This window comes from Salmo trutta, chromosome 31 (genome assembly GCF_901001165.1).
Source record: "Salmo trutta chromosome 31, fSalTru1.1, whole genome shotgun sequence".
Lineage (NCBI taxonomy): Eukaryota > Metazoa > Chordata > Actinopteri > Salmoniformes > Salmonidae > Salmo > Salmo trutta.
Window position 1 is genome coordinate 24,963,237 of NC_042987.1, and position 16,074 is coordinate 24,979,310.

The window sequence follows — 16,074 nt, forward strand, 5'->3', positions numbered from 1 at the left end:
AAATATTATCGTTTATTTAGACATTAGAGTACCTAATAATGAATTAGAAACGTCATTTGATTTGTTTGGACAAACTTCACTGGTAACTTTTGGAACTCCTATGTCTGCATTCTGAACGGGTGGATTCCTGAACTCAATGACGCCTACTAAACAGACTATTTGGGATATAAAGAAGGAATTTATCAAACAAAACGACCATTCATTGTGTTCCTGGGACTCTTGTGATTGCGATCAGAGGAAGATCTTCAAAGGTAAGTCACTTATTTTATTGCTACTTGGGATTTTGTGACGCCTGTGCTTGTTTGGATAATATGCTGTTGTGGGGCGCTGACCTCAGATAATCGAATGCTGTGCTTTCGCCGTAAAGCCTTTTTGAAATCCGACGATGCGGTTAGATTGCCAAGATTCTAAGCTAAAGAATCATGTATGACACTTGTATTATCATGAAGGTTTAATATTACGTTTTCTGTATTTTGAATTTGGTGCTCTGCAATTTCATCGGCTGTTTGAGGTGGGTCGCTAGCGGGGCCCCTGCGCCAGAAAGGTTAAAATCACCCGTTTGGCAAAGTAGTCTATGATTCAATGATAAATTAACAAGCAGCGCATCGATTATATGCAACGCAGGACAAGCAAGATAAACTAGTAATATCGTCAACCATGTGTAGTTAATCACTAGTTATGTTAAGATTGATTGTTTTTTATAATATACGTTTAATGCTAGCTAGCACCTTACCTTGGCTCCTTGCTGCACTCACATAACAGGTAGTCAGCCTGCCACGCAGTCTCCTTGTAGAGTGCAATGTAATGATCGGTGTCCAAAAATGCAGATTACCGATTGTTATGAAAACTTGAAATCGGCCCTAATCAAAATCGGCCATTCCAATTAAATCGGTCGACCACTAATCATAACAACCATAAAAAGGCACACACCAGTAGCATTAGACTCATTAATGTCACAGCTTTCATGTTTGGATAAGATATTTCGAACACATAGCTATAAATATGTCCATATACACAGCATATGGCACAGTAGCGCTGTGCCGAGAAGCACAGAATGAGATGTTTAACGTCACACTCTACATGTTAACAAGCACATTGTAATAAAGGTTATTTAATAAGATGAGTTGTGGGAGGCATAAATCATTTCCTAAACAGCAAAAGTCCCTGATTGAGACGTGAATACCTTATACCTCAAGACTCCATTGGGGACTTTTACCTGCCACCAAACTTGTTTCACATCTTTCGCCATGTGTTACATGATACTGGAAAAAGGCAGCGATGTCTTTCCATTTCATAATTTTGGGGCTTTCGGGGAAAAAGCTTTCCTTTGGCCCTCCATTTAGGCTACTAAGCATTCTTTCCAACTTAAGAGATTGAAGACCAGGGGGAATCACAATGAATGTGTGGCCTACCTACGTCCACTTGCTTCTTGATTAAGTGGCCATTGTGTCCTTGGGCTGAATATAAATACAATTCCCTCCAAAGCACCTCACTCCACATGGCTCACTCAGATATCTCAATTCTTATTAGCCAATGCCCGTCACATGATCGGGTCCTTCTCAAAGGCATCACAGCGCCGAAGTAGGCAACAAGTGAATACAGACAACGGCACGCGTCCTTCATATTGAAGATGCTAGAACTGTCCACAGCAAAAGCAATCGAGTATCAAAGTACACAAGTTGACCTATTCTATAGGTCAGCTTGTCCTTCTGTGCGAGAAAGAAATATTCCAAACATACTGTACTCAGGGAGTTGTGGGATGCAATAGATCCCAAATTAATACAACCACTGTACATTTAAAAAATATATATATTTAAAAGCAATGAGACTGATGCAACAGATCAGAACGTTTAGTTTAAAATGTTGATAAACTATTAGGCTATTTCTTCCCATTATAGAAGCAGCAATGCGCACACGGCAGTAGGCTATAAGCGCAAGTGTTCCAAAATGCAATTAGCAGGAACACACCGTTCTCAAAAGCACACCAAAATGCATGCTGACAGATGACAACATCAATGAAAGAAAGTTGAGAACATGAGAGAAATACTGGTTTCAATGGCATAAAAGAGGAAGTGTTTATACAAAAGCCCTTGACATTCCTATGATCGGAACATGGTAAGAGATGCCTCATAAAAGGACAAAAAACATCCAGGTTTTAAACAATTACATTTATGGTTAAATCGTTTCAAAATGTTGACTGCCACTGCTCAGATTGCAAGGTGGGTGATGTTGCAGTGTGTAACAGGCACTGGCCTTTCTTATCTGAACGAACAGTGCCTCAAGTATGGTCGACACAATCAAGCCTTTAGATATTAATAATTATCTTACATTATATTTGTTAAATATGACTGCCGTTTTAGCATGCATGCATACATAGATAAAAAAAAGAGAAAGTCTCCTTTATTAAGTTTGGCTACATTTTCAGGCGCCTCCCTTGTGGCAGCATTGGTCTGGACATGACAGCCTGTGTGTATTGGCTACAGCCTATCACCTACACTTTGACAAGTAGGCTAATTATTTATGTACATTTTCATACACTTGTTTTTCTTAATAAAATGGCTACTGTTTCAGTTTTCAAATCAATTTAATTGGCCTTGGTGCCCTGGCAGATTGGGCACCTCTTGAAGGCCATATGGCCTTGCCCCTCAAATTAAAAACAATTCAGGCCTGGATGCTTTGCTTAGTTTCTTTTTTGCTGTGCCCTGCATACGCAAAAATGGAACCCTAAGTCAAAGCAAATTAACGTTGTCTTCAAGACAAAATGTAACTTCCCCGTTCGGGCAGCCACAATGCACATTCCACCAAGTAGTTTTACAGTATTTAAATGGTTTTATAATCTCTGTTTAAAGACCGAGCTTTGACGTCCGTTTGAGTACTCAAATATTTATTGACAGCTACAGTTGAAGTTTACATACACCTTAGTCACATACATTTAAACTCAGCTTCACAATTCCTGACATTTAATCCTAGTAAAAATTCCCTGTCTAAAGGTCAGTTAGGATCACCACTTTATTTTAAGAATTTGAAATGTCAGAATAATAGTAGAGAGAATTATTTATTTCAGCTTTTATTTCTTTCATCACATTCCCAGTGGGTCAGAAGTTTACATACACTCAATTAGTATTTGGTAGCATTGCCTTTAAATTGTTTAACTTGGGTCAACGTTTTGGGTAGCCTTCCACAAGCTTCCCACAATAAGTTGAGTAAATTTTGGCCCATGCCTCCTGACAGAGCTGGTGTAACTGAGTCGGGTTTGTAGGCCTCCTTGCTCACACACGCTTTTTCAGTTCTGCCCACAAATATCAAATATCATATTGGATTGAGGTCAGGGCTTTGTGATGGTCACTCCAATACATTGACTTTGTTGTCCTTCAGCCATTTTAAGGCACAACTTTGGAAGTATGCTTGGGGTCATTGTCCATTTGGAAGACCCATTTGCGACCAAGCTTTAACTTCCTGATTGATGTCCCTCCTGCAGCAAAGCACCCCCACCCCGTGCTTCACGGTTGGGATAATGTTCTTCGGCTTGCAAGCCTCCCCCTTTTCCCTCCAAACATAACGATCGTCCTTATGGAAAAATAGTTATCTTTTTGTTTCATCAGACCAGAGGACATTTCTCCAAAAAGTACCATCTTTGTCCCAATGTGCAGTTGCAAACCGTAATCTGGCTTTTTTTTTTTAATGGCAGTTTTGGAGCAGTGTCTTCTTCCTTGCTGAGCGGCCTTTCAGGTTATGTAAATGTAGGACTCGAACCACTCACATTAGGTGCGTTGTTTAGAACTGTGTTTTCCTGCAAACTGCATCTTGGCAAATGTTTGAAAATGACGCATGTCAACAAAAACTTGATTGTTGACATGCAAAACATTTTGGGACGATATCAACAATGGACTAATGAAACAAATACCAAAATATAGTTTTGGGTGGAGTTCTCTTTTAATGAAAAATGTCAGTTTCTTGTATGCTTGCATATAATTTTCTGTTGGTTACGTCATTTTACTGTTTGGAAAAAATTTAATCGACAAACGGTTATTAATGAGGGTTGGTTAGTCAGTAGCAAAATTGACGAAAATGTGCATTTCTAGTTCAGATGATAGAGAGGTAGTTTTTGTTACAGGTATAAGTATTGGGTACCTACCAGATGAGAGCTCTCTTTTGGTTCTTGTACTTGCTGCACCTGTGGTTCAGCTACAACTTTTGTATCCTGGTCAGAAGTCATGAGCCGTCTACTTCTTGGCTCCTCAGGGAGAAGTCTCTTTGTCACCAAGTAAGCTGTGGATAGAGAAACAAATACGCTTACCAAGGTTCTATTCATTAGTGCACACCATTGCAAAAAACTAAACGAAACCAAGTGTTTATTGGACAAATTCAGGTAGCTGCCTCCCTGTTTCGTCCCAATCTATTTCTGTGAATTACGCACAGGGAATACTCTACAACAACCAATGCTGTAGCTCACCATGGAAGTCCAAATAAATATTTCCTTAAGTTTAAAATGTATTAATTACTAACAGAGATCATCAACTAGATTCAGCAAAGGGACGCTTTTTTCTTGAGCAGATGGTCGGGGGACCAGAAGATAATTACAAATAATGAATTAGTAGACTGCAAATTGACCATAAGAAGCCCAAACATATCATATTTTTTAAAGATCAAATTTCAAACCTTGCTTACATTTGTATATGATCACATGCCTCTCTCAATTATGAGTGGGAATACATTCCCAAAATTAAAATCACTTGGAGCTGATTTCCTGATGTGTTTTTAGTCTACAGTACCAGTCAAACGTTTGAAAACACCTACTCATTCAAGGGTTTTTCTTTATTTTTACTGTTTTCTACATTGTAGAATAATAATAAGGACAAACTATGAAATAACACATATGGAATCATGTAGTAACCAAAAAGAACAAAGAATCTCAAATATATTATTTTATTTGTTTAACAAAGAAGCCACCCTTTACCTAGCTAACTAAAGGTTAAATAAAAAAAATGTGCCTTGACAGCTTTGCACATTCCAACAATGAAAACTAAACAACTTTTATTTTACTCAGAAAACTTAGGGGGGCAAATAAAAGAAAGCCACAAGATGGGGAACCCTGCTGGACATACCGATGAGTGTCAACAAAACTTAAACAATCTATAAGAAAAAAAGCATAAACACCACTGGAAATGTCCTTCTATCCAGTAGCTCCCATTTGTAAAGAAATGATAATTGCCCAACAATCAAATCCCTGTCTAACATGAGCTCTCATTGTGTTTGCAAACAAAACCGAAAAAGAATGGCATGTCTGTAAAGCATACGACCTTTGATCTACATGCTCAATCCCACAGACAGTGAGAACTCTGCTAAACAGGCCAGTGTAATTGACTACACAGATCAGTATTGCACGATATACCAACATGTACGTACTTTTTCCATACAAGAACATAAAGAAACACTTCTGTACTAGGATTTTTTACTTTTGGTAATTCTGTAAAATGTGTCTCACGTTCTACTAACAAAATTTAAAAAATAGCAGCAACCCCTGGGCAGAGGATTGCACCCAGGGAAGTGAAATGCACTCTGGGAATCATAGTACGCCATGTAAACTCCATTGTATTTTTAAGGTGTGTAGACAACTGCAACAAGCTTCAGAAATGAGCTTCAAAGCATTGTTGTTTTGGAAGCAAACTATTCATGTAATACTCTGGCTGTCTCTATGGGGGTGCCACAGGGTTCAATTCTTGGGCTGACTCTTCTCTTTACACATCAATGATGTTGCTCTTGCTGCTGGTGAGTCTCTGATCCACCTCTACACAGACGACAACATTCTGTATACTTCTGGCCCTTCTTTGGACACTGTTAACTACCCTCCAGACGAGCTTCAATGCCATACAACTCTCCTTCCGTGGCCTCCAACTGCTCTTAAATACAAGTAAAATGAAATGCATGCTCTTCAACCGATCGCTGCCTGTACCTGCCCGCCCGTCCAGCATCACTACTCTGGACGGTTCTGACTTAGAATATGTGGACAACTACAAATACCGAGGTGTCTGGTTAGACTAAACTCTCCTTCCAGACTCACATCAAACATCTCCAATCCAAAGTGAAATCTAGAATTGGCTTCCTATTTCGCAACAAAGCATCTTTCACTCATGCTGCCAAACATACCCTCGTAAAACTGACCATCCTACCGATCCTCGACTTTGGCGATGTAATTTACAAAATGGCCTCCAATACCCTACTCAAATTGGATGCAGTCTATCACAGTGCCATCCGTTTTGTCACCAAAGCCCCATATACTACCCACCACTGCGACCTGCACGCTCTCGTTGGCTGACCCTCGCTTCATACTTGTCACCAAACCCACTGGCTCCAGGTCATCTACAAGACCCTGCTAGGTAAAGTTCCCCCTTATCTCAGCTCGCTGGTCACCATAGCAGCACCAACCTGTAGCACGCGCTCCAGCAGGTATATCTCACTGGTCACCCCCAAAGCCAATTCTTCCTTCGGCCACCTCTCCTTTCAGTTCTCTGCTGCCAATGATTGGAATGAACTACAAAAATCTCTAAAACTGGAAACACTTATCTCCCTCACTAGCTTTAAGCACCAACTGTCAGAGCAGCTCACAGATTACTGCACCGGCCCATCTATAATTTAGCCCAAACAACTACCTCTTCCCCTACTGTATTTATTTATTTATTTTGCTCCTTTGCACCCCATTATTTCTATTTCTACTTTGCACTTTCTTCCACTGCAAATCTACCATTCCAGTGTTTTACTTGCTACATTGTATTTACTTCGCCACCATTGCCTTTTTTGCCTTTACCTCCCTTATCTCACCTCATTTGCTCACTTTGTATATAGACCTATTTTTCTACTATATTACTGACTATGTTTGTTTTACTCCATGTGTAACTCTGTGTTGTTGTGTCAAACTGCTTGCTTTATCTTGGCCAGGTCGCAATTGTAAATGAGAACTTGTTCTCAACTTGCCTACCTGGTTAAATAAAGGTGAAATAAAATAAATAAATACATTAAAATTATTTAGCTATAATGAGTAATGAATGTAATTTCACACAATATTGCAGCCATAGATGAGCAAATTAACCCTGATGTATCAAATTACATTTTAAAACATCTTAAATGTAATTGGAAAATTGTCTGCTCCGTCTCCAATATGGATTTGCATGATTTTGCAAGGAAAATAAAAAGGTATTCTGTAATTTAATATGGTGTTTTATTTTTGCAAGAAATTGAATAAAATATATTTCAGATATCAACAATTTTCCTTATGCAAAACCATATCACTGTATATAGACTTTTCTATTGTGTTATTGACTGTACGTTTGTTTATTCCATGTGTAACTCTTGTTTTTGTCGCACTGCTTTGCTTTATCTTGGCCAGGTCGCAGTTGTAAATGAGAACCTGTTCTCAACTGGCCTACCTGGTTAAATAAAGGTGAAATAAATATATTTTTTTTTTAAAACAAAGCCCAGTGGTTATTCTGTGACTAGCTAATACGCTTTATGTTTTTATTGCCACGGTATTGTTTCTGTATCAGTCTATCATTTTGGTATTGAGTATCGTTTCTGTATCATGATACTAAACCTGGTATCAGTGTCGAAGTCCAAAACTTGGTATCGTGACAAAACACAGATGCTTTTCCATCAAGCAAGCCACAACAAGGCAAACTACAGTTATGAAAGCAATTGAGAGATCCTTGCCAACTGTTGCAAGATCCCCACACTATTATTTAACAACTCTCATACTTAATATTGCATCATCATGGACATATTTGGCATATATGGGCCTAACTGGTTATCATTTTAATGTTGACCATGTATATAACTGTCTATTAGTCTATTCCTGCTCATTCTGTGAGAAACAGAAGCTAGATGCTATCTGAAAGGTGGCCAAATACCTTAAAGTGCTTACAGAAAGTGCTAACTTTGCTCTATCAACTCCCCCTGTGGATTCGACAAGCCAACAGATTAAATTTATATAAACCTGTTGCCATTCTGCTGACTGATGTGTATCTGTGTTTTAGGACTGTGCTGTTGTACATTACGCAAGCATAGTTCTGGTCTCCACAAGAACTGCCATTTTAGCACAAATATTTTCACTACATAATGTGGTGGTGACTGCAATACATTAAGCTTAAGATCACTTTATTGGTCAATTGCACACAAGGTCAACCGAAATGTTAACTTTGTCTTTTAACCCAACCACTCCGAAAGACACATTGTGTGTGTGTGTGTGTGGGGTGGGGGGTGGGGTGTTAAGTACCTTGGTCAAGAGCACAACAACAGGCAGTGGCATCTAGGATTTGATACCAGCACAACCTTTCTGGTTGCCAGCTCACTTCCCACCAGATTTTTCACAATGGGACAGGATTCTAACTGGAAACTCTCCAGGTGCTGGCTCGCCTCTCTATGGGCTAGGATACCTGTCGCCCCCAAAGTGATAGATGATATGATATGTTTGGTAGAGCCTACCAGTGGTTGTCAACAGTTTACAAGTTCCAATTGAACATCCCCCACATCAGTGTAAACAGACAATTTGACTATTCCATCTTTGATTGGTACTACCCAACTTGTTTGCACTATGCATTTGCACTTAGTTTTGGTATTCTCAGTACATTTCAAGAAAAGTCATAGGGAGACTACAGTCTAGCAAGGAGGATTCATATTGTGTGTGTGTGTGTGTGTGTGTGTGTACAGGATAATGGTTAACCTAGCTACCTGACTAGTTAGGGCAATGTTTAAAAACTTGCCAATTAGACAGTGGATAACGGGGTGCGTTCAGCAGGAACCAACGTTGAGATAGCATATTTCTATGTAGAACAAACATGCATCTGACATGTAGAATAAGGAAACAATTCAGCTCTTTTCGTGGCAGTTATATCTGCAACGTCTGGCTACTGAACGTGGCCGTGGTAACTTGGGTGGCAGTCTGCTCTCTTGCCAACTCCCCATTGAATTGTGAAAAGAACACAAGCAGATCTGGGACCAGGCTAGAATCGTGGTGGCATGTGACTGCCACCTAGCAAATAACAATAAAGCAAAGCAGAGTCAAGCCAGTTAAACTACAAAGTTGACACAAATTGCTAGAAGAAACAGATGCCATCACCAACAATCAGTGAAAGATGGCGACCTCCGGCGTGATTCAGGTCCTCCAACCCCCTCGCATCGTTGATGGAGACTTGTCCAACGGCAAAACGGATAGACTTCAACTCTTAATGTGCACCAGACGCTGCAGCCATGCATGAGACTTTTCAAAGCCCGCCAGTTTAGCAAGCAATCATTTTAATTACTAACAATCATTATAATAATTATTTGGCTAACTCAACCACTTCATACTAGTTTAGGTAGCAACAAGATACGACGTGGTAAGACGTAGCTAAAGTAGGTAGCTTGCTACGTTGGCTAAGTTAGTTACTGTTAGCTATGCAATGCTAAAAACAACGCACATCAAGCAACCCGTTACTGTAGATGGCTAGTACAGTAGGTAGCCAGACACTTCAGTTCACTGGCTAGTTAACGTTAGCTACGAGGCCAACGTTTTTACCAAATATTATAAGTGTAGCTAGCTAACGTTACCAACAACATCGAGTCGACGAGCGAACTGGCTAGCAGATAGCAAGCGCGTTAGTTAGCAATGTACGATACTCACCTTTCAGCTCTCACTGCACGGCGATGCAGACTGGTGGTAAGCAAGGCCTTGAATTGGCTTCCAGGCTGAATACGCACAGTATTAAAGCGAGCTAGTTACGAGTTAGCTATGATTAACTAATTAGCCGGTGTCTTCGAATGAGCAACAACAAACTGTTGATGGCTAAAAATAATACCCGCCCTTTTAAATCTCAGAAAACTAAATATCGTAGCTAACCTTAGCTTTCCCAACTAGCAATGCAAGCTAGCAAATCAACAGAAATGTAACTATTCACTTTGCACTTCAACTTGTTTTGTTCAGCCGGACTAAAATAATATTATTCTTCGAAATTGATCGAACGACGGTTCTTCGAGTGGGAAAGTGGATATGGAACATCAACTCAGAACTCTTAAAATACTGGATTTAACTTGAAGCGTTCGCTTGCTAGCTGGATCAACGATATACCAGTGGGGAATGGAGAAATTGCAGTTTCCCTTCCCTTTGGGAGTAGTTCAGACACCATCGAAAGCAAAGCCAAAGCTGTCACAAAAGCAAGGAACTCCCGCCTCCTACCACAATATACATGCCCCTCGGTTGGTCGAAATTCAGTGGCTCACGGATCGACCGTGTGGATCACAGGCCACATGGGCGTGGATTGGTTGTACTGTATTATAAAGAAATCAGAAATGTTGTTTAAAAAATCTAGTCTAATTTATTGGTCACTGACAATTCCATCAATGCTAGGTATACATGAAACTAGGAGATCAGCACCCCAAATCAACGTTGAAAGACATTCAACTTTAGAAATATTAATCCAACTAATATACTGCCTCCTCAATTAAATACATATCAACAAAGTAGCTGGCCTAGATAGAATGGAACCCACATTTATAAAGTGGTCTGCTAATGTTATAGTGTATTCTCTAGCAGATCGATTCAACATGTCTTTAACGACTGGTGAAATACCTTTTGTTTGGAAATGTGCCTGACTGACTGAAACTCCTTAGATCGAAATAACTACAGACAAATATCAGCAATCTGTTCAATAGTAAAACATATTTGAGAAATTAATACATTCCCAAATGTATCAGTACCTAGATACATTTTGTTGAATTTCACCCTTTCAATCATGCTTTAGACCTAACCATTCTGCCACTCCAGCATTAGTGAAACGTACTGATGATATACATTCTTAGTCAGACCAAGGCAAACTACTTGTGTCATCTTGATTTCTACAATTGTAAAGCGACTTTGGATCCTTGAAAAGCGCTAAGTCCCAATCTATTATTATTATTTATTCATCAAAAGCATTTGATTTAGTTGATGATTCTATCTTACTAGGAAAACTTCAATACTTTGGTTTCACTAACAGATCACTAAACTGGTTCCATGCATATCTTAGCAATAGAAAACAATGTGTTGGCATCCTGAGTGGCGCAGCAGTCTAACATGTTGACCACACTGCTCATTGCAAAATAAATGTACACATACATTCAATCATTGCACCCACACTGCTCGCGCACGTCAACAAGCATCTGCGAGGGTCTGAACTTGGTTCTATTTGTGAAGCTAGACACGCTGCAAGTCCCACCTCTCCCATCTCCTTATTGGTTTTCAGGAGGTCCACACTCCAGTCCAGTTGGTAGTGGTAATGCACCTTAAAGTTGGTTGCCAACCACCATAAAAAGTCCAAAGAAGAAGAAGAATCCTGAAGGAGGAGAGATTACTAGAAACAAACTCAGTTTACCCTTTTATCTGTGGATTAATTATCGGAGTAGAGGACCTTGTGTATTTTAGGTAAAATAACAACCCAATGTTTATATCCCAGGACAAGTCAGCTAGCAACAGCAACAATTAATCCACAGATAAACGGCTAAACCGAGTTCGTTTCTAGTAATCTCTCCTCCTTTAGGCTTCTTCTTCTTCGGACTTTGTATGGCAGTTGGCAACCAACTTCAAGGTGCATTACCAGTACCTACTGGATTGGAGTGTGAACCTCAGTTTATCTTTCAATCTATGCGCCTAAAAACCAATGAGGAGATGGGAGAGGCGCATCAAGTGTCACAGATAGAACCAAGTTCTATTTTAGTGCCTGGCTACGCAGACGCTCGTTGATGAGCGCGGGCAGTGTGGGTGCAATGAATGAATAACATGTATGCGTAAATTTATTTTTCAACGCAGTGTGGTCAACATGTAAGGCACTGCATCACAGTGCTTGAGGCATCACTACAGACCGGGTTCGATCCCAGGCTGTGTCACAACTGGCCGTGACCAGGAGTCCCATAGGCAGTGGTGGAAAAACTACCCAATTGTCATACTTGAGTAAAAGTAAAGATACCTTAATAGAAAATCACTCAAGTAAAAGTGAAAGTCACCCAGTAAAATACTACTTGGGTAAAAGTCTAGAAGTATTTGGTTTTAAATATACTTATGTATAAAAAAGTACATGTAAATGCTAAAATATACTTAAGTATCAAAAGTAAAAGTACAAGTATAAATCATTTCACATTCCTTATATTAAGCAAACCAGATGGCATGATTTTCTTGTTTTTTAATTTACGGATAGCCAGGGCCACACTCCAACCCTCAGACATAATTTATAAACTAAGCATTTGTGTTAAGTGAGTCCGCCAGATCAGAGGCAGTAGGGATGACCAGGGATGTTCTCTTGATTAATGTGTGAATTGGACCATTTTCCTGTCCTGCTAAGCATTCTAAATGTAACGAGTACTTTTGGGTGTCAGCGAAAATGGATTGAGTAAAAAGTACATTGTTTCTTTAGTAATGTTGTGAAGTAAAAGTAAAATAGAAAAAAAGTAAAACAGATACCCCCAAAAACGACTGAAGTAGTACTTGAAAGTATTTTTACTTAAGTACTTCACACCACTGCCCATAGGACAGTGCACAATTGGCCCAGCATCGTCCGGGGTGGCTTTACTTGGCTCATCGCACCCGAGCGACTCCTTTGTCGCGGGCCGGGCGCCTGCAGGCTGACTTGATCGTCAGTTGAACAGTGTTTCCTCCAGACACATTGTTGCAGCTGGCTTCTGGGTTAAGCAGGCGGGTGTTAAGAAGTGCGGTTTGGCGGGTCATGTTTCGGAGGACACATGACTCAACCTTCGCCTCTCCCAAGCCAGTTGGGGAGTTGCACCGGTGAGACAAGATCGTAATTGGATATGACGAAAAAGGGGGTAAAATACAAAAAAATAAAGCAATGTGTTTTCATGGGACACAAATCCAAACTTATTGCTCTCAGTAGAGGTGTACCTCAAAGCTCAGTATTGGCCCCTCGTCTTTTCTATATATTCATTTATCTAATTTATCAGAATACACATTATCATTTATACGCTGATGATACAGTGCTCTATACATCAGGTTCAAATATTTTGCAAATATAGTACAAGCAACTCTCCAAGATGATTTAAAAACTTTACAAAAATGGTTTCTAGCAAATAATTTGGAAAGCATTTTGACAACTGGCAAGTGTCTTCCCTGACACTTTCAATCTCTCCCTGTCTGAGTCTGTAATACCAACATGTTTCAAGCAGACCACCATAGTCCCTGTGACCAAGAACACTAAGGTAACCTGCCTAAATGACTACCAACCCATAGCACTCATGTCTGTAGCCATGAAATGCTTTGAAAGGCAGGTTATGGCTCACATCAACACCATTATCCCAGAAACCCTAGACCAACTCCAATTTGCATACCGCACCAAACAGATCCACAGATGATGCAATCTCTATTGCACTCTACACTGCCCTTTCACACCTGGACAAAAGGAACACCTATGTGAGAATGATATTCATTGACTACAGCTCAGCGTTAAACACCATAGTGCCTTCAAAGCTCATCACTAAGCTAAGGACCCTGGGACTAAACACCTCCCTCTGCAACTGGATCCTGGAATTCCTGACGGGCAGCCCCCAGTTGGTAAAGGTAGATAACAACACATCCGCCACGTTGATCCTCAACATGGGGGCCCCTCAGGGGTGTGTGCTCAGTCCCCTCCTGTACTCCCTGTTCACTCATGATTGCACGGCCAGGCACGAATCCAACACCATCATTAAGTTTGCAGATGACACAACAGTGGTAGGCCTGATCACCGACAACGATGAGACAGCCTATAGGGAGGAGGTCAAAGACCTGACCGTGTGGTGCCAGCACAACAACCTCTCCCTCAACGTGATCAAGACAAAGGAGATGATTGTGGACTACAGGAAAAGGAGGACCGGGCATGCCCCCATTCTCATCGACGGGGCTGTAGTGGAGCAGGTTGAGAGCTTCAAGTTCCTTGGCATCCACATCACCAACAAACTAACATGGTTCAAGCACACCAAGACAGTTGTGAAGAGGGCACGACAAAACCTATTCCCCCTCAGGAGACTGAAAATATTTGGCATGGGTCCTCAGATCCTCAAAAGGTTTTACAGCTGCACCATCAAGAGCATGCTGACGGGTTTCATCACTGCCTGGTATGGCAACTGCTCAGCCTCCGACGGCAAGGCACTACAGAGGGTAGTGCGAATGGCCCAGTACATCACCAGGGCCAAGCTTCCTGCCATCCTGGACCTCTATACCAGGCAGTGTCAGAGGAAGGCCCTAAAAATTGTCAAAGACTCCAGACACCCTAGTCATAGACTGTTCTCTCTGCTACCTCATGGCAAGCGGTACGGGAGCACCAAGTCTAGGTCCAAGAGGCTTCTAAACAGCATCTACCCCCAAACCATAAGACTCCTGAACAGCTAATCAAGTGGCTACCCAGACTATTTGAATTGCCCTGTCCCCCTTCTGTGCTGCTGCTACTCTCTGTTATTATCTATGCATAGTCACTCTAATAACTCTATCTACATGTACATATTACCTCAATTACCTCGACACCGGTGCCCCCGCACATTGACTCTGTACTGGTACCCCCTGTATGTAGCCCCGCTATTGTTATTTACTGCTGCTCTTTCATTATTTTTTACTCTTATTTCTTACTTTTAAAAAAGTTGTATTCGGCACATGTGACAAATACAATTTGATTTGATTTGATTATACTAGAAAAACAATTACCAATAAGCTTGTGATACTATACAGATCTAATAATTGTTTTACTGTATCCATTAGAAAGACCTTAGTAACTCAACTGCTGCTTCCTCTCCTAGACTATGGCAACATCATCTATCAAAACACAACCAAAACCTTAATTTGCGAATTAGATGTAATTTATAACAATCTTTGCACATCATTGCACAATGTAGAAATCACTAATTGGCTGTTACTCCCAAACAGAAGACAACTGCATTGGTACCCATTTTTTTTTTTTATGTATCAACTTAAACTTTACCAAACTTTACAAGATTCACACTACTCCTTTCGACATCAGTACCAATTACATATTCCAAGGGTATATCATGAGGTTGGAGTAAGATCTTTCAGATACAAAGACCCAACTGACTGGAATAATTTACCTATTGAAATCAGGGTATTAAAATCACATTCAATTTAAGAAAGCCCTTTTTCAAATGTTAAGAACAAACTGTGTTTTTAACTAATAGAAACATAACCATGTGAAGATATTTGTAAATATGTATGTATGCATACTGTATATTATAGGTACTTTATTTGTTGTATTTGTAGTTGTAGCAGTAGTTTTTATTAGTTGTTGTAACGCCCTGGCCATAGAGAGGGGTTTTTTTTCTTTATTTTGGTTAGGCCAGGGTGTTACATTGGGTGGGCGTTCTATGTTCCTTTTTCTATGTTTTTGTATTTCTTTGTTTTGGGCCGTGTGTGTGGCTCCCAATCAGGCACAGCTGAAGCTCGTTGCTGCTGATTGGGAGTCACACATAAGGAGCATGTTTTTCCTTTGGGTTTGTGGGTAATTGTTTCTGTCAGTATTTTGTACCAGACAGGACTGTTTGCTGTCGGTTTACTCTTTCTTGTTTTGTATAGTGTTCATGTTGTTTACATTAAATTCTAATAATGAACACTAACTCCGCTGCACCTTGGTCTACTTCTTCAGACGACAGCCGTTACAGTTGTATTAGTAGTTGTAGCAGTAGTTTTATTAGTTGTATTAGTAGTTGTAGCAGTAGTTTTTATTAGCTGTAGGCCTATTGGTAGTTTTTTTATGCTGCTAATGTACATTTTTTAAATGTGGACACTTGTAAACAAGATGGTGCATCTCAAGAGATTTATTATAGCAACATTTCTGATAAATAAATAATAAATAAATAGGTAATTAATGAATAGCATAATTAATACCAGGACCCATTGAATGAGGTTGTTGTTATTGTTATTGTTGCCATTGTTTTTGTGTAGGTTTGGTTGAATTGAATTGTCTTCAATAAAACAGTCTTTCAATAAATCACATTAAACTGGATCAGCCTATGTTTTATGTAATATGTTTTTACACATTCCCAACCTCATAACAGTACATGTGCTCATGCACAATGTAG

The 16,074-nt window shown here is 40.0% G+C and overlaps 1 protein-coding gene across 4 annotated transcripts in view; it reads right to left on the minus strand.

Annotated features, from left to right (window-relative positions):
- The window catches only part of LOC115169815 (la-related protein 4B), a 37,188-nt gene extending 26,802 nt beyond the window's left edge, over nucleotides 1-10,386 (minus strand). For 2 of the 4 annotated variants that reach the window (XM_029725802.1, XM_029725801.1), the window contains exons 1-2: nucleotides 9,114-9,640; nucleotides 4,136-4,269 (exon numbers count right to left, since the gene is read on the minus strand). In XM_029725802.1, the coding sequence (XP_029581662.1) occupies nucleotides 4,136-4,269; nucleotides 9,114-9,246 (267 nt within the window). In that variant the 5' untranslated portion in view covers nucleotides 9,247-9,640. The other 2 variants (XM_029725803.1, XM_029725804.1) reach the window with 2 other exon arrangements.
- Nucleotides 10,387-16,074: the final 5,688 nt, after the last annotated feature.